The sequence below is a fragment of the Myxocyprinus asiaticus genome, chromosome 38 (assembly GCF_019703515.2).
Source record: "Myxocyprinus asiaticus isolate MX2 ecotype Aquarium Trade chromosome 38, UBuf_Myxa_2, whole genome shotgun sequence".
Taxonomy (NCBI): domain Eukaryota; kingdom Metazoa; phylum Chordata; class Actinopteri; order Cypriniformes; family Catostomidae; genus Myxocyprinus; species Myxocyprinus asiaticus.
In genome coordinates this window covers 780,259-799,631 of record NC_059381.1, presented here as the reverse complement: position 1 = coordinate 799,631, position 19,373 = coordinate 780,259, and the positions used below count along the sequence as shown (strand labels likewise).

The 19,373-nt window shown below is 37.5% G+C and overlaps 1 protein-coding gene across 4 annotated transcripts in view; it reads left to right on the top strand.

Annotated features, from left to right (window-relative positions):
* LOC127429085 (zinc finger protein 462-like) overlaps positions 1–13,341 on the top strand; it is a 77,480-nt gene extending 64,139 nt beyond the window's left edge. For 3 of the 4 annotated variants that reach the window (XM_051677875.1, XM_051677874.1, XM_051677872.1), the window contains exons 8-13: positions 251–521; positions 712–848; positions 2,962–3,185; positions 3,680–3,887; positions 4,102–4,219; positions 10,908–13,341. In XM_051677875.1, coding sequence (XP_051533835.1) covers positions 251–521; positions 712–848; positions 2,962–3,185; positions 3,680–3,887; positions 4,102–4,219; positions 10,908–11,112 — 1,163 coding nt within the window. In that variant the 3' untranslated portion in view covers positions 11,113–13,341. The remainder of the gene's footprint in view (positions 1–250; positions 522–711; positions 849–2,961; positions 3,186–3,679; positions 3,888–4,101; positions 4,220–10,907) is intronic. The other variant, XM_051677876.1, reaches the window with a different exon arrangement.
* Positions 13,342–19,373: the final 6,032 nt, after the last annotated feature.

The window sequence follows — 19,373 nt, the reverse complement described above, 5'->3', positions numbered from 1 at the left end:
TACACTTACATTACAAGCACTGTACACAAGCTACTGTCTGAAACATTGCTTTCTGCTGAGTGCAAAGTTAAAGTTTGGTGAACTCTGACCTACGAATCTGGACGTCGAGAAGACTCGTTTGAGTAGAGACTGTTAGACTGTTTAAACCTGGTATTAAAATGCATTTTAGGTGATCTGATCACAAGTGTTCTGCAGGTGTAAATGGGGTGCAAAATGTTTTATGGTCAGATTATGTCTCGTGTTGTCTCAGAGTCTGCGGGGTATCTGGAGCCAACAGACGTCCAGCAGCAGATGAGTCACTATCAGCAGGCGTCAGCAAGTGCCAGTCCATCGTCTGCTTCTCCGCTTGCACTAGCTGCAGAGGCTGCGGTTCCTCAGGCTCGGCCTGATGTCATCCTCACCTGTGAGTTCTGTGAGTTCAGCTCTGGATACATGCAGAGCCTGCGCAGACATTACCGTGACCGACACGGAGGAAAGAAGCTCTTCAAATGCAAAGATTGCACATTCTTCACCTGCTACAAGTAAGAATGGAGCGAACCACCATCCTGACATGAGCAGTCAGAGTTACATGTGAACTTCAAAAAATAAAAAATAAATTCAGACTCCAATAGAAAGTGTTCTGTGCCAGGTTTTAATAGGCTGTTCTTCTTGCTGATTTGGATGTGAAATATTCAGCAGGTTGTTTTAATTATTTAATATTTGATTCCTCAGGTCTACGTTCACGCTGCATGTTGAGAGCGGTCACACCAGCACCCCTGAGGAGACTCCCAAAGATCTACGCTGTCCATTCTGTCTGTATCACACCAAACACAAGACTAGCATGATCGACCATATCATCCTGCACAGAGGTGAATAATCACATCAACCGCAAAACCTCTGAACATTTACAACATAATTACAGAACATATCAGCGTTCACACTGACTCCACAGCTGCTTTATTGTTTCACAGGTTATCACAAACAGTGTTGCGATGTATCCAAACCAGACATGATGTGAAATTTACAGCGCAAGTAAATTTTGTATCTCTGAAAGCAAAAATACTGCATTAAATGACAAAATCACAGCCAATCAGAGCATCTTTGATGCTTAATATACAGTTATGTGAAGCGGGATGTTGGACTCATGAGATGGAAGAGATGCAATTTATCACGTGTTACTGAATTGCATCACGTCTGGTTAGGACAGAGTGTTTAATGACTGTAGGGAATGGAGGATAAAAGTCTGATTATGTCTTTTTTTTCCCCATTGGTACTGCCGTCTTCCTTGTTTTACAGGGTTCCCACACATCCTGGAAAACCTGGAATTTTGCAATGCAGTTTTCCAATCATGGAAAAGTCAAGAAAAATTAGAAAAATACCTAAATGTCCTGGAAAATAATGATTTGTCCTGGAAAATATTTTAGTACAATAAAACTATTATAAAAAGGTTTTTTTATTACAAAAAAGTTTTTGTTACATGTACAAAAACATGGTAGCGATCGGGACTTGGGATAGGTGTCAAATACACATTCGTATCGTTTTGTCACTGTTGGCGGCTGCACATTGTGAAACAGCATCAACAGTTGACTGTCATGAACGAAGCCCTGTCAGGTACATTCCCTGCTCATCTGGGTAGGATTACACGAGCTGTGCGTAAGGTCTCACTTAAGTTGGGATGTAAAGTTTAAACTACGGGCTTAGTTAGGGACTTATTAGTTTGTAACTTAGACAGTGCTTAATTTAGTTGCACCACCAGTTCCTAACGGGATATGAACTAATATTCAGTAATTCAAAGATCAGAGTCCGCTTATACCATGGTTAGCACATGTAGGGCCCTATGATTTCCGCGATGCAGCAAGCATGGTCGGAATCACTGAATCCAGTCATAAAAATGGCATTAGCTATAAAACGCAGAATGTCACCGAAAATGAACATTTGAATGCACAATTAATCAAATTAAAACTGCAATAAATCCTAGTGTGATTATTAAACCTCAAAAGGCTGCAATATAATTGAAAAACTATAAAAAAATCTGCATGTGCTGCACATTTCAAAATGAATGTGTGAAGAAGAGCTCTCTGAAGATTATATATGTATTTAATCAAATCACAGCTTTTTGGGGTTTAATAATCACACTGGGCCATGTAGCAAACTGTTTATCTTGAGGTGGGAAACTACCATCAAAAGCACACAGAAACACCAAAATAAAAGCTCAATTTAAATGGACGTGAAATGGGGAAAAAGTTGTATTACTACTGTTTATTAATGTAATGTTTACTGTAGTTAAATAGTGATCATAATAATTTATTAAAGCAATATCTCACATTTTTGATTTATTGTAGTGCAGCATTTCATTGGAACAAAAATATCTCCAGAGTTGTTTTGGATTGTGCTGTGAGGAGTTTGTATAAAAGCATTCATTTAATAAAAAATAATGCAATGTTATGTTAAAAAATGTAAAATAATAAAACATTTGATTAAAGTTTTAATTAATTTGTCTAGAAACCATTTTGATATTAAAATGTAATTAAACCATTGAATAAGAAATTCTGAAAAAAATAACCATCCAATTACCACAATATACATCATGACCTCTTGTGTATTTTTGTATAAATATTACATCCGTTGGGCACATAAAATATCCTGGAAATGTCCTGGAAAATTGTGCCTTGAAAAGAGTGGAACCCTGTTTTAACTTATCGAACAGTTACAGAGTTCAAAAAATGTTTTTTTTTAGTTGTAGTGCCCCCTATTGGTAGAATTGGATAAAAATTGGTGCGCTTCCTTGGAATGTCCTTATAACTAAGTGTACCAAGTTTCATTAAGTTTGATCTTTGTGTTTACAAGATATGGGACAAGACGTATTTTTAAAACACACTCAAAATGTTCATTGACATATATCTGTGAAATGGTTTGACGAATCTGAATTATTTTTGATGGACAATGAATTCATGTCTCGCTCTCTGTGTGTCTGTGTTGCAGAGGAGCGTGTGGTGCCTCTGGAAGTGTCTCGCTCAAAGCTCTCGCGTCATCTGGAGGGCGTGGTGTTCCGCTGTCATAAATGCACCTTCACATGTTCCAGCGAGCAAAACCTTCAACAGCACATCCACAAACACGAAGAACTGAAGCCGTATCAGTGTCAACTCTGTTACTATGACAGCAAACTCCTGCACGAACTCGAGATACACCTGCAACAAGAGCACAAGGTCAGAATTACAGCTCCAACTTTAATCTGTCAATTATTTCTGTGATTATTCAGTTTAGCAGATATTCCACACCTAACCCAGTGCCTTCCTTCAAAGAATGGTCAGATTCAAGTCCATAATTTGTTTGCTGAGCATTGTGTGCAAAAAGGTTGACAAAGACCATAATACTTAGTGCAGAAAAAAAATAATAATAATAATAATTAAAAAAAAGAAGATTTATGAAGAATTTAAAAGTTTAGTTTGAAACAACAAAATAATTTAAATAACCACAATATTGCATCCATACTTTAGATCCTATAAACATATAATTTCCTTTAGTATTCAGTGCTGGAATCATCTATTTAGGAAGCCTCAATTAAAGTATTGAGAAGCACGCAGTCTCAGGTTAGAAGTGAACATGATTTAAAGATATCAGAGATCGCTGATATTGCCATGAACCAATGAAGTCACTGAACACGCCTCACCTGACCTCAGTTAAACCAATCATGCTGCAGGTGCTGCGAAACTTTGAGCTGGTGGGGCGGGTGAACCTGGATCAGCTGGAGCTAATGAAGGAGAGGATGAATGAGGAAGCCGACACTGTCGAGGAGGAAGAGGAAGAGGGGCTGATGGAAGAGGAAGAGGAAGAAAAGTTGGAAGAGAGCAAACAGGAAGATATGAGTGACAAACAGGAAGAGACGAGCGACAGACAGGAGGAGACAGGTAACAAGCACAAACTTCTCTTTACTGTGGATCTTGAGAAACATGATGTGCATCATTTAGAAAGTTTGGTTGTTGAATTGTGAGGTCAACATTCTTTATGACTGTAGTAGCTCCTGTAGGCCACATCTTTGTCTTGATAGAGTGCTTGTGTTCTGTCCAGGCATTAGTTATGTTGGATTGTCATATTTGATATCTGTGTGTCATGGTGACGCAGGTGCTCCGGTTCCGGAGTCTCCGGTCAGCAGCGGTGTAAAACGCTATCCATGCGAGTTCTGTGGCCGAACGTTCACACTCAGCACAGAATGGGAGAGACATGTTCTTCGACATGGCATGTGAGTCTCTCCTCATCAAAGTATCATAAAACTAACTTAAATAAACCCAGAGGAACATTATTATGTTATGTTATTGTTCAGAAATTGCTCTTTTAAAGCTCAAGGAGACTTAATGGAGTTCTTAGTTATGTTTCATTAAAGTATCAACTTTGTCTCAGCCAATCTTTGATGTGATAATATAACACATTTTGATGTTATTTGATGTTGAATGTACAGCAAGTAAAGCAGGATTTTGGATTTCTCTGATTTCACTGTGGTTGGAGCTAGCAAACGTGACACCAAAAAATTTAAACCAAGCAACTTTATTGTACACTACTTTTCGTTAAGGCTAGTTTAGACAAACACTCAGTTTGATGTGATTTTTTTCCCCTCTTCACTGCCAAATTCACTTAAATTCCAACTTCCTCAATCAAACAGTTACAGATTAAAAATTTTCTTTTAATTCTAGTGCCCCCTATTGGTGGAATTTGATCAAATTTGGTGTGCTTCTTTGGTATGTCCCTATATGTATGTGTACCAAGTTAAATTAAGTTTGGACTTTGTGGCGGAGAAAGATGGCATCGTAGAATTTGGACGCAACTCAAGTGAGCTCTGATAATATTCATTTATTTATCCATTTAATTGCCTGCTGGTTTATCAACAGGGCTGATTTCTTGAACAAAAACAAAAACGTCTAGTAGTAAGCACAGGAAAACCGGAAACACTGGAGACTGTGCCAGTTAGCATGGAGGCCTGTACCAACTCTCACTGAATCCAAACCAAATTTTTTACTAGCAATGGAAAAGATGTCTGAAAATATCATGAGTACTATAGACACTAAAATAAGTACAGTCCTGAAAGCAATACATGACTAAACAAAAAAGCCCTCTTCAGGTAATGGGTCACCGCATTGGTGAAGCAGAAGAGAGGATCGCCACCGTAGAGACCGCGACTTCATCCATAGAGGCAAAAACTGTGGCCTTGAAGAAACGTGTGGGATATGACAGATCACACTGACGATCTGGAATTCCGAAGGAACTGAGGGGTCGGACCTAGTTCAATTCTTTGAAAAGTGGATCCCTGATTACCTTCAGTTAACCACTAAAGCTGGGTGCCTTAAATTGGATCAGGCTCATTGATCAATAGCACTGAAACCAGGACTGAATCAGCGCCCTAGATCCGTGATTATAAAGTTCCACAACTTTACTGACAAATAGCAAGTCATTTATGCGGCGCGACACGCCGGTTCCGAACAATCACCAAAGATCTCGTTCTTCAATGACTTTTGGGCTGCACTGATAAAGAAATGCAAGGCGTTTGATGAGGTGAAAGCACGGCTGAGGGACAAGAAGACTGACTATGCTCTTCTGTACCCCGCAACACTGAGGGTGATGGTCGAAGGAAAAGCTAAGAATATGCACAGCCCTGAAGAAGCATCGGCATTTACAGACTCTTTGGATTAAATTTGTGCAGGTTTGTTGTGTACACATCTGGACAAATTAGATTGATCTGTTAACCTCGACCATGTTATTATTGAGTATTGTCTGCTCAGAAACGTGTTTAGAGATTGGAATACGTATCAGTTCAGAGGGCGGTGGCGAATTGTACCTTATCAAGTTCAGATTTATATGCACAGCATTAGACTAGTTCCTGTGAGGTGTTTTTCTCATCCTTTTCCTCTAGGAGTAAGGGCATGGCAGTATTAGTGAGAAAGAGTTTGCCATTTAAATTAGAAACGTATTTAAAAGACAATCATGGTTGATATGTTATGATTAAAGGTGTTCTTCAGGGACAGGGAATTTCTATAATGAATGTTTATTGCCCTCCAGCTCATCCGTCAGATTTTATCACCAAAGTATTTCTAGATTGTTCTGAATTTAATAGTGAGAATATTATAGTAGGGGGTGACTTCAATTGTATTTTAAACCCTGTTATGGAACGATTTCCTCATAAAATAACCCCACTCCCTTCACAAACATAATCTTTAAAGGCAATTTGCAAAGATTTGGGTTTTGTGGACGTTTTGAGATTTTTTCACCCCCTAGACAAAGAGTTGACTTTTTTTTTCAACTCGCCATGGATATCACACAAGAATAGATTACTTTTTTATTCCCAAGACTTCACTGGATTCCATATTTGACTGTCGTATTGGAAATATAGTTATATCAGACCATGTCAGTGTTACCCTGTGAATTAAATTGAAAGGTGGATGTAGACAGACTAGATATTGGAGGTTAAATTAGACTATTCTGAGAGATTACACATTTACATCTTACTTCAGAACTGAGTTTAAGTACTTTTTTTCTATCAATCAAAGATCTACTGACTATCCCTCTCTTTTGTGGGAGACTTGTAAAGCTTATGCCAGAGGATTATTCATTTCATTTTCTGCCAATAAGAGACAGAAAAAACAAGAAAAACAAGTATTAGAGAAAGACCTTGGGATGAAAGAGGAAGTATATTTTAAAACTCCTTCCCCATGTTATTGAAAGAGATTACTGCTCTTAGATCCACCCTGGATTCTCTCTTGACACAAGATGCTGAGAAAAAAATTTGATTTGTAAAGCAAAAGTATTATGAGCATGGAGACAAACCAGGAAAGTACTTGGCTTAACTTACTAAAAAGAGATCTCAATACATCACATCTAACTGACAATGAGGGTAATCAGTTATATAATAATGGAGGAATGAATGAGTCTTTTAAAAACTTTTACATAAACCTTTATACCTCAGAACAAGCTCATGGAGCATCACTGATAATGTATGACTTTTTCTCTGATGTCGATCTGCCAACAATCACAGATGAGCAAAGATCTTTCTCAATGCCCCTATTACACGAGAGGAGGTGCTGAATGCCATAAAAATGTTACAGAGTGGAAATCCCCTGGGCCTGATGGACTTAGTAGCGAGTTCTAAAAGGAGTTTCATGACGTGTTAGTAGATCCATTGCTTGAGATGTTTAAGGACTCACTCTCAGGTAAAGGCCTCCCAAGGACTTTACAGAAGCAAACATCTAGCTTATTCTTCAAAAGGGGAAACCCTCAGAATCCTGTTCATCGTACAGACCTATAGCAATGTTGAATGTTGATTGTAAATTACTTTCCAAGATTTTGGCTGTTTGTTTAGAACACATCCTGCCATTGATCATTAAGGCGGACCAAACGGGCTTTATAAAAGGACGCAATTCGTGTAATAATGTTAGGCGTCTTCTAAATATAATACAAGTGTTCCAGCAAAGAGGTTTAGATGGCCTAGTTCTGTCATTATATGCTGAAAAGGCCTTTGACCGTATAGAATGGTCTTATTTATTCTTTGTACTGACTAGGCTTGTGTTAGGAGACAACTTTGAAAATTGGATTAGAATATTATATGATGATCCACAGGCTGCAGTCCTGACTAATGGGCTTTGGTCAACTAGTTTTTCAACACACAGGGACACACAGGGGGACAAGACAGGGGTGTCCCTTGTTACCCATTCTCTTTGCGATCACCATAGAGCCACTGGCTGAGGCATTAAGATTTGTAGGATCGGTACAAGGTCTCTTAAGTGGCACAACTCAGCATAAAATTAGCCTGTATGCAGATGATGTATTGTTATTTCTGTCTTCTCCTGAGACATCAATACCTCCTCTCATTAATATAATTTATTTATTTAGTTCATTCTCTGGATGCAAAATTAATCTGACTAAATCTGAAGCCATGCCTCTTGGTAGTCTCATGTCTGTCCCAAATATTTTACCAACTTTCCCTTTCAAATGGCCACCAACTGGTTTTAGGTACCTAGGAATTTTTGTGACTCCTAACTTTAATCAAATGTACAGAGCAAATTTTATACCCTTGTTGAGAAAAAAAAACAAGATCTCAATCGCTGGAACTCCCTTCCAGTTTCATGGCTGTGCCATATATCATTAGTTAAGATGAATTTAGTGCCCAGGTTGCTTTATCATATCCAGATGATTCCAATTGTGTTTTCCAAAAGGGTGTTAAAAGATCTGAACGGATGGTTGAGCTCTTTCATTTGGAGTAAAAGAAGGCCAAGGCTTAAGATTGTGGTTTTACAATTACTGGGCACTAAAGGGGGGGTTAGGCCTACCCAATATTAGAATATATCAGTTGTGTGCTCACCTAAGATTTATGTCTAATTGGATAACAAAATATGTCTTATCTGTATGGCTAAACACTGAAACACACTTGTCTAAATACCCTATAGTTTTTTGAAAGTTTTAAAATTATAAAGGAAAGTTGTGCCAATTCTATCACACTTAACACACTTAGGGCATGGCGGTTTGTTAGGCCTTTGGAGGATTGGACTAAGCTTACCTCTATATTTACACCAATCTTAAATAACCCAGATTTTCCACCAGGGATGACTGATGCTGGCTTTAGGCACTGGTGTGAGAGGGGTATAGTCAGGCTCAAAGATTTGTTCACTGGCAATAAACTAATGTCATTTCAAAAGACGGTAGATAAATATGAACTTGGGTAATTTAGATTTCTACAAATTAGGCATTAAATACTAAAGAGTACAACTTTAAAAGATAACTGTGAAAGATCGTCTATGGAGAGAATGCTTTTCCAAGTACATGTGAGTGTCAATTAGCCTACTTTATAATACTTTATGCTGTATGACTGGCGTGGACACACAGGGTACCAGGAGGACATGGGAAAGGGAATTATCCATTACAATTGATGATGAAACGTGGGATGAGATTTGGGAATATGCTAAATCCATATCAGTCTGTAATCGAGCGAAAGCAATTCAGCTGAATATAATACACAGATTGCACATATCCCCTAATCGTAGACATAATTTTAATTCCTCTTTTTCAACTTTATGTCTTAAATGTAAGACTGAATCTGGTACTCTGACTCATTGTTTATGGTCATGCCATAAATTACAAAGATACTGAAGCAACATTCTGTGTGAAATGCAAAATATTCTGAATGTAAACTTAGAATTAAACCCCTTTATTATTAGGCCTGCCTAGCAGTCAGATAACATCTGTTGGTAACAGAAGACTATATAATATCATGACCTTTGCTGCAAGGAAGAACATTCTCTTGCTGTGGACTACTGATAAGGCCCCTTCTGTGAAAGGTTGGCAAAAAGTACTAATGGAGTTTGTACCAATGGAATACCTTACATGTATAATTCACTCTAAAACAGACTTCTTTCACAAGGTATGGGAGCCATTTGTAAAGTATCTGGACCCTGGATTTACAGACATTATGTTGCTTGGATTTCATTGATTGGAAATAGTTACATCACCACCTATATTGGAGTCAGAAATTATTGTTATTATTATTTTAATTATGAATGAATGTTTTTGTTGGTTAATTTGTAATCAAAAAAGTTTGGACTTTGGGTTCACACGATATGGGACTTGTAATCATTCGTTCATTGGCTTTTATCTGTGAAACAATTTGACAAATCAGAATTCTTTTTGAAGGACAATGGAATGGATGAAGTAAGTTATTTCCTTTGACATGGCATGTGAACCTCTCCTCATTAGCATCAAAAAGCTATCTTAAACCCAGAGGAACATGTTATTGCTCAGAGGTTACTCTTTTACAACTCAGGCAGACTTAATGGAGTTCTTATTGATATTTCATTGATCAACTTTTTCTCAGCCAGTCTTTGATGTGATAATATAACCCATTTTGATGTTATTTGATGTTGACTATACAGCTAAGTGGAGCAGGATTTTAGATTTCTCTGATTCCACTGTGGTTGGAGCTACCCAACGTGACACCAAAAAATGTAAACCAAGTAACCTTGTTGTACACTACTTGTCATTGTTGAGGCTGATTTAGACAAACACTCAGAGTAACATGGATTTTTATCACTTGGCACTTTATTGCATTGCACCTGTTTAAGACACAGTGTTGCCGTGAGAATGGAGAAAGTTTGATGTGATTTTTCTCCTCTTCACTGCCATCTTCCTTGTTTCAAATTCCAACTCTCTCAATCAAACAGTTACAGAGTAAAAATGGTGTTTTAATTCTAGCGCCCCCTATTGGTGAAATTTGGTCAAATTTGGTGTGCTTCCTTGCAATGTCCTTATATCTTTGTGTACCAAGTTTAATTAAGTTTGGACTTTGTGTTCACAAGATATGGGGCAAGAAATTATTCATTCATTGGCTTTTTATCGTTGAAACGATTTGACAAATCAGAATGGGAATGGAAGAAGTAAGACATGTCCTTCGACATGGCATGTGAGTCTCTGCTCATTAGTGTCAAAAAGCTAACTTAAACCCAGAGGAACATGTTATTGCTCAGAGGTTGCTCTTTTATAGCTCAGGAGTTTCATTGAAGTATCAACTCCCAGATGTTTCTCCTACAATTCCTTAGGAGAAATGAAAACAGACTTTAATAAATCAATTGTTGACAGTGTAGAGCTGTAAAATGAATGTGGATAGCATAACTCAGATCATTTGCTCTTGGGAGAATTTGATGAGAAATGTTTGAGTTCATATTGAGATCTCTGACTTGTAATGTTAGACTTTGGTATCTTGGTAGCAAATCTGAGCACAGTTTGAGACATTTTAGAGGAGACGCATTTTTATTTGTATTTTTTTCAGGAGAAATATCTAAAAAGCAGGGGACTTCAGTAAGAATCTCCATTTGTTGTCCATTTAATCCCATTGCTGTCCTGGAGAGAATTCATTTAAGAGATCTCATTTGTGATATTTCTTTCCTGTGTTTTAGGACTGTTAACAGCAGCAAGAAAGACGCCAGTCCTGTGACCTCATCAACTCTGCCTCTGATTGTTCCCGTGGCTGTGATTGACAGAGGGCTGGACCTATCCAGTAACACTGTGGATGCTACGAGGCCAGATCAGTCCGACCAATCCAAGAGTCCGATTGAGAACAAGGAAGACAAAGAGACGCTGGAGACCAAAAACGACCCTTAGGAGCAAAACAAAATCTGTAGAGAAAAGAGTAAATTGGCTTTAGATCACGTGACATGGTTACGAATGTCGTACGTTTAGTTTTTTGTGTGTTATATCATTTGTTTTGTTGAAGAACGAAATTGGCTGCTGCATTGATATTTGGTTCAAAAACTAAATTTGTCGAAAGTAATGGTCATGATTTGGAATATTGTTCGATTTCACGTGTTTGAACATTTACGTTTTGGGTTGTTTTACATCATGTTTGTTCAGTTGCTGAATCTTACACTGAATTTTAAAAAGTGTGTCTTTGGTCCCTCAGGACAGTTGTTGATATATTGGTAACCAATAGTGAAAGAAATTGTGAGGTGATAAAATTCCCATTGAATCAGGGGTCCCTCCGGCCACGACTTTATCTGTACGCGAGAGATTTTCATACAATCGTCTCATAGCTTCATTTCCATTATGAAAACAGATTTCAAAATCATTCTCTTCTTTCATGTACTTTCCATGCACTTTTTGTCACATACATTTATTCAAAATAACGTAATAAATGATAAACAAATCTTACTAGAAATTAAACGAACAGTAAAAGTAATGTACAATAAAAAGTATTGTTTAAATAAACGAATGTCTTCCACCGCAGTGAACTCGCACACACTGATAGTCTGTAAGACAGCGTGTTCGCAGTTCACATACATTAGAAGAGCTTTAAGATCTCTGTCATTTAAAAAATTTGCAACTGGACTTGAAAGGTCCAGAACGTTCCCTGGTGTGCTGGAGGGATCTTTGATTCGGTCTGAATGTCACCTGGAGGTTTCTGTTTTTTACATTTTAGCCTTGTGTTAATCTTCCTGTAGCTGAATTCCTTGAGGAATAGTTGTCATCTTATTTATCTAGATATCAGAAGTTTGATTTTAATAGACATATTTTAGAATATCAACACTTGCCCCAAAAATTGCAGCAAATTGCTACTTTTGAAGACTTGGTAGATTTTTCGATTTTCATCCACTTACGGCTCGTCCTGCACTTCCACATCCCCAACACTACACTTAATAACGGCCACGATTGCAGATATAACAATTCTAAACATTAACGAAAATCATCTGTAAGTCCCTCAACAGAGCTCCAGAGACTGAACTGACCGTACACACGATGGCAAAAGATAAATCATGTATCTGCTTATTACTGATAGTAGTGTAAACCGTGAGAGTTTCTGTGGTACACACGGTTCTGTTGTTGATTGGCTGATATATAACAGTACAAGTATATAAAGGAATACTCTGGGTCCAAAACAACTTGAGCTCTGTGCACGGCAATTGTGGCAGAAAATATTTTCAACTTGTCTCTCAGTTGGTAAAAACAAGCAAATATCATGTTTACTGTAATGCACTTACAATGGAAGTCTATGGGGCAAGACAATACACCAGGAAAATGTTCAAATACACACTGTTTTAAAATGAGTTAAACCTTCTACATCTTAGCATGAGACTAGTGTGATACATCACTTATTAAATGACAAAAAATGATTTCAAATTAAACAATATTTCATCTTCAGTGTCATGGCCGTGTAAACACGGTATCTTTTGCACTATATGCACGAGGACACCAGAAAGGGACTGTTTACAAAGAAAAACAAATCCAATCAACATTATATACAGTATAACCAGACGTTTATCCACATAGAAAAGAAGTCTAACCTTAAAAGGAAGATAAAGACACTTAATAGCTCAAATAATACTAATTTTTGTACATAATTAATATACACATTGAAAATACCAATTTACAAAAAGAGCTTCACATTTCTCCTTTAAACACTTTTCCCCATTGACTTCCACTATAAGCGCATTACTGTAAACATGATTTTTTTTTTTTTTTTTTTTTTACTGAGGGACAAATGGAAATAATTTTCTGTGGTAAACATCACAGAATTTTTAAACAACATATTAGTGTGGACGTGGGCTTAAAGGAATATTCTGGGTTCAATACACGTTAAGCTTAACCGCCAGAGCTTGTGGCGTAATGTTCTGACTCGTCCCTTATTTATAAAAAAATAAAAAAATAAATAAAAAAAAAAAGCACGGTTATATTGCCTTGACCTGTAACCGCGATATTGGATATAACTTTAAACAGATAAAGTTAATAAGCAATTTTATCAAACTAAAATCATGTTAACATGTTAAAACTATGAAGCTATGTGTATTTTTGCATTCATGGATCGGCCCCATTCACTTCCATTGTAAGTTCCTTATTGTAACCACTTTTTTAAAAAACGAGGGACGAGTTAAAATGATATTTTACAGTCATTAACGTTATTCCACAAATGCTGTTGATTGAGCTTGAAGGATTCGTTCACCCAAAAATGAAAATCCTCTCATGATTGACTCACCTTTAAGTCATCCCAGATGTGTATGTCTTTCCTTCGTCAGCAGAACCGAAGTGAAGATTTTTATAAGCACATTTCAGCTCTGTTTGTCCATACAATGGAAGTGAACAGGTGCCATTAGACTGCTGGCTGTTTGACGGTTCAAAAGTCACATTTAGGCAGCATAAATATAATCCACACGTCTCCAGTCGATCAATTAATGTCTTCTGAAGCAAACCGATAGGTTTGTGTAAAAAAGAAATAGATAATTAAAACTGTATTACCTTTTAAAAACACTTCTAGCTAGGGGCCTGGGTAGCTCAGTGGTAAAATACGCTGGCTACCAACTCTGGAGTTCACTAGTTCGAATCCCAGGGTGTGTTGAGTGACTCCAGCCAGATCTCCTAAGCAACCAAATTGGCCCGGTTGCTAGGGAGGGTAGAGTCACATGGGGTAACCTCCTCGTGGTCGCTATAATGTGGTTCGTTCTCGGTGGGGCGCATGATGAGTTGAGTGTGGATGCCGCGGTGGATGGCGTGAAGCCTCCACACGCGCTACGTCTCCATGGCAACGCGCTCAATAAGCCATGTGATAAGATGCATGGATTGACGGTCTCAGACGCGGAGGCAACTGTGATTCATCCTCCGCCACCCAGATTGAGGCGAGTCACTACACCACCACAAGGACTTAGAGCGCATTGGGGAGAAAAGGGGAAAAATCCAAAAATTATGGAAAATTAGCATAATGTCCAGTATCATCCAATCACTGCCAACCATGTTCAAATAAAAAAAGGCTTCTAGCTAGCAGTCGATGCATCGTGGAGCTGTCGTGTGACGTTAGCGTGATGGCGTGTTCACGTGAGATGTCAGAAATGTGTGCTTTGTTTACAACAGAGGAACGAACATCACGCGAGAGTTAAATAATTTCAAACAGGAATGCAACGCTAGCCAGAAGCAACGATTTAATGTTAAAATGTTTTAATTAATTATTAATTAATTTAATGTTTCTTACACCAACCTATCGGTTTTCATCTGAAGACATTAATTGATCGACTGGAGTCGTGTGGATTACTTTGATGCTGCCTAAATATGTCTTTTGAACCGTCAAACAGCCAGCAGACTGATGGCACCTGTTCACGTCCATTGTATGGACAAACAGAGCTGAAATGTGCTTATAAAAATGTTCACTTCGGTTCTGCTGACGAAGGAAAGACATACACATCTGGGATGACTTAAAGGTGATCAATCATTTTTGGGTGAACGAATCCTTTAACTCACTGAACCTGGAATATTCCTTTAAACAAGCAGTTGTGACTGTAGGAAACAACAGAATGAGACTTTGAGGCTTCTGTAGTTTCTTTATCTGGACACTCATTTGACCGTCTGTGTTTCTGAACCCTGCACTAATTTATGGCAGTTGTACTGTAAGGCTGATTGTATGTGATGGAAGTTGCTGCTTGAAACCCCAAAGCCTTATCACACGAGAGCATTTGATGCTTTATTCAAATGCTTCCAGCAGAATTTATTTCTCTCTATATATCGGTAAATAAAACACATTTACAGTGAGCTATGAGTAATGAACATACAAATACAGAGGAAAAAACTCTTCTTGCTACCAAAAGTGTCGCTTCCCAAAGTTCCAGTCAGTTGCCGAGATGATGATTGTCTTTCCCGAGCAATGATTGGACATTGCTGAGGGGGAACCCAGCTGCCTTCTGGGTAATGCGCATGCCGTTTCGCAGCCATGTATAAAAGTCCAAACGTCTCATCAGTGCGTGTTTGAAACTGTGCCGTTTCACAGAGGGGTCTGTTCATTTTACGTGTTGTTCTGATATTTAACTTAAATGAATAATGAAGAATAGAAAGAAAAATACAAAATCAATAGAATAACGTTTCTTTTTGTAGCTCTCCACTGTTTAAAGCTGTTGTAAATTGTCTGGTTAAGAAAAAGAATTAAAAAAAAATCATTTTTTTGTACCTTTAAAAGCCCTCCATTTCCTTCATAAGGAGTAGCCCAACCTTTCTAAAAGAAACCCCGTGTAGAAAAGCATCAGAAATAAGCTTTTAAGAGTAACACACTGGATCTGTGTATATATGCTTTAGTTTTCTCAGTTGTTTCCCTTTAATTCTCTCTCGTCCTGTTGAAGGTGCATCATAGTTGAAGTTTAGCTTCTCCTCCATTCTGCCTTTCTTCTGTGAAAATCCTGATGACTTCTGCTGTTGGGTTGTGATGTTGACTAGATTGGTTGTTTACAGTTTTATTCCTTTGATTTCTCTATATTCTGTAAATATTGTAATTCATTGTCTTTTTTTAACTTGGTAATAAAGTTATCAGATAACATAAACACAGACTTCTCCATCGTTTTCACACAGTAATGACTCATTAATCTATTCAAATCAATAAAAAATGTATTTAGTGCATACAGTGACCTGGATACACATATGATGTATTCAATTACTGAATTAAAGTCCAAAATGACCCTAACCCAAAATGATAATGCTTTCTGTCGTAAAACAATATCAGGGTGTTGTAATCCTCCTGATATCATAAGAAATAAGAAAAGAATTCTCATTAAAAGGGTGAAATTCTTGGTTAAAAAAAAAAACGAAAACATAATAATAAAATAATTATGGAAAATCTTAAACTCTGAGACATGAGTGTGACTGCTGTGCGCATTTTCTGTTTCCCTTTTTGATTTGTAACTAGTAGCACCTAATAAACACACAATAATAATAATAATAATGTAGAGCAAATAGTTTCCTAAAAATGTATGTCCTCATATGTGGACAGCGGGATTAAGTTGTGATTTTAAATAATGCCAAACTATAGAAAGTCAAATTGTTTATGTTTCCAGGAGTGTTGATTATTCATGTTTTTGAGATGTTACAGACATTACATCAGAAATTATCATAATTAATTCAGATTCAAAGTAATGTCCAGCATCATCCAATCACTGTCAATCATGTTAAAATAAAATGATACATTATAAATTCTGAATCTATGTACTGATTATCATTGTCACATGTCAGTCAAACATGTTGAGTGATCCAAACATCATCTGCAGCCTGAAACTGAACTTTTGATCAGATTTTAGGAGTGAATGCACTTAACTGCATAGAGAGCTATAGGATGCTCCCTTACTCCCTATTTAGTGAATGACTTAACCTCCAGTGTGCTGTCTGTCTGCACTGGTCTCAGAACAGTTTGAAATGCACCTTATTTTCATCCTAACTCCATATAAAGCCTCTGAAAGACACATTTATCAGCTTATGGATGAACACATTTATTCTCAGTGTGATAATAGACAGTAAATATAGGAATGCATTTACCAATGATAATAAATAGAACCGTATTGTACAATGATAACAAAATAAAATATAACAATTTATATTAAAATGAAGCTATATGACCCACAGATGTGTTGAAAGTTATTTAAAATAACTAACATGTTTTTTCAACTTTTGAAGGAATAATGTCCCAATATCCACGTATGTGGACATCATGTTTATCAGCGCGCTGACATGCAAAAAATTAATAAATTTTTTAAAGCGGCAAATCAAACGAAACTAGAGACTTTACTCTTTACAACCAAACATGTTTCAATGAAAAAAAAAACTAAATAGATTTTTACCAGAGGCACTTTTGTTGGCTCTGTACCTTTAAAAATGCTTCACGGAAATCGACGTCATGTTGTTGTGTCACGTGACTCAGTGCATCACAAGTTTAACCCTTTAATGGCAGTCTAGAGTGTTGTGAAAATTCACTTTATTTATTCATGCATATAGCGAACCATGTGTGGACGTGGGGTTGCACGTGGTTAAGTACGGATTTTTTACCTTTGATTTGTACCTTAATTTGCAATAAACTGTGTGTTGCTCGCTGTAGATTCAAAAGAACCAGCTCATAAGACTCTATGGGAATCAGACTACACTTATGGTATTTATTTTTTAATGGAAGCGGTTCCCTGCCCTACCCTTGAGTTTATTTCGTCCCCTGGGTTCAACCGTCTGGAATCTCTCAGAACAGTGAATAAATTTACTCAAAACCAAATGATGGAGCATTAAATATTATTTTTCATGAAGTTCCACATATTCATTTCTGACAGATCTTGGCCTAGTGAAATCCTTGAGGAATTTTCCTCGGCTCCTGAGCCCCCGTCAATGTTGTTATGCGTCTCACGACATGAGCTCTCATGTAATCGAGCTCCAGGGAGAACCACAGGTGAAGAATAAACGCTTGTGTTCAAGGACAAAGAGTTATGAGTTGAGACACCCCAATAAAAGCCAACTGAATATCCAGAGAGGACGAGCGCTACACAGACGAACCTTCTCAACACGAAGCTTTATTTTTCTCAGACTTCATTTGCTGGATTTTAGAAACTGTAGAAGGTGTATTTGTGGCTCTGTCTAGTGAACGCACACTTGAGGCAAAAGCGTCTTGATGCGGTTTTGATTGAATGTTTCTTCAGAGATTCTCTTCAGGGTCACAGAGGACAAAGACAGCTGCTGCTGAAGACAGACACATCCATCAGTCTGAAAAGGTGAAGTGGATGACAAGCATTCAGATTATGAAATTCATATTCACCGTTATCTTCTGCTGCCTTTCAGAAGTACAAATAGAGAATAAGAAAGAGATTTGACCCAAAGTGTGTCAACAGAGCTGTTTCTGGTTTAACTGATGAATAGAGCACACAATGTATGAAGCATATATTTCAGTATTTCTAAGCAATGTTTCGGCTTCATCTGTTATATAAAAATGCAATGCATTGATTACGGCATTATTATAACGACTAATAACACCTAATGTGTTCTTGACTCATTTTTAACTGTGCAAATACACCAAATTCAAATTGACTTCTGGTGTGAACGCATTCGTTTTATATGGATTTCACATATAGACATCTATCTTGCCGTTTGCAGTGCGGCCACTTGACCGTTTCATAACAGTGACCAACAGAATATCACAAGAATCCAGAAGTGGATAAGCTCTTGATTTCACAGCTATAACATCATCTTTCAAAAATATCTGTAAGACACGAGGGATCAACAGAGAAGAACTTCACACGAGTGTTTGAGCAGAACGGAGACCCTCGAGACCCCTCAGAGAAGAAATCCGTCTTTACACAACTTTAAAAACACACACACATCTGATGAGAGTGACCTAAAATCACTTGACATGCCACCTTTATTTACAAACATCTTAAAATACACTTCAGAATCACTGTAGTCAGTACAATTCACTGTAAAATATTTTGATTATTTTAAAGCTGAAGTGTGTACTTTATTCAGTGTTAAAATACAAGCAAATATAAGTAAGTCATTAGAAGGTTAATTTTCTGGAAAACTGTAAACACTGTGTCACTAAAATTCCACTGTTTGTTTGGAGCGACCCGTCCAGCCCGGCACAACAACAATGACTCAACCAATGGTGTGAGTTGGGGGCGGGACAATCTGTTTATTCAATCAACAGCAAATATAATATTTAACATTGTGCGACCCTGCGTCCACATGTGTGGACGTGGTATTTTGGCTTCGCTATATGCACTGCAAAATTTAAATGAATAAAAACCGACTGAGTACAGTTCACGAGACTCTAGACTGTCATTTAAAGAGTTAAACTTCTGCCGCACCAAGTCATGTGACACAACAGCATGACGTTGATTTCCGTGAAGCGTTCCTACGGATGCAGCGCCAACAAAAGTGCCTCTGATAAGAAATCTCTTTATGTTTTTTCATTGAATCATGTTTGGGTGTAAAGAGGAGAGTCTCTAGTTTCGTTTGATATGCTGCTTTAAAAAATCTGTTCATTTTTCACGCGTCAGCGCTGATAAACATGATGTCCACATATGTGGACACTGGCACCACATTTCCTCAAAAGTAGAAAAAACATGTTATTTTAAATAACTTTCAACTTTAACACG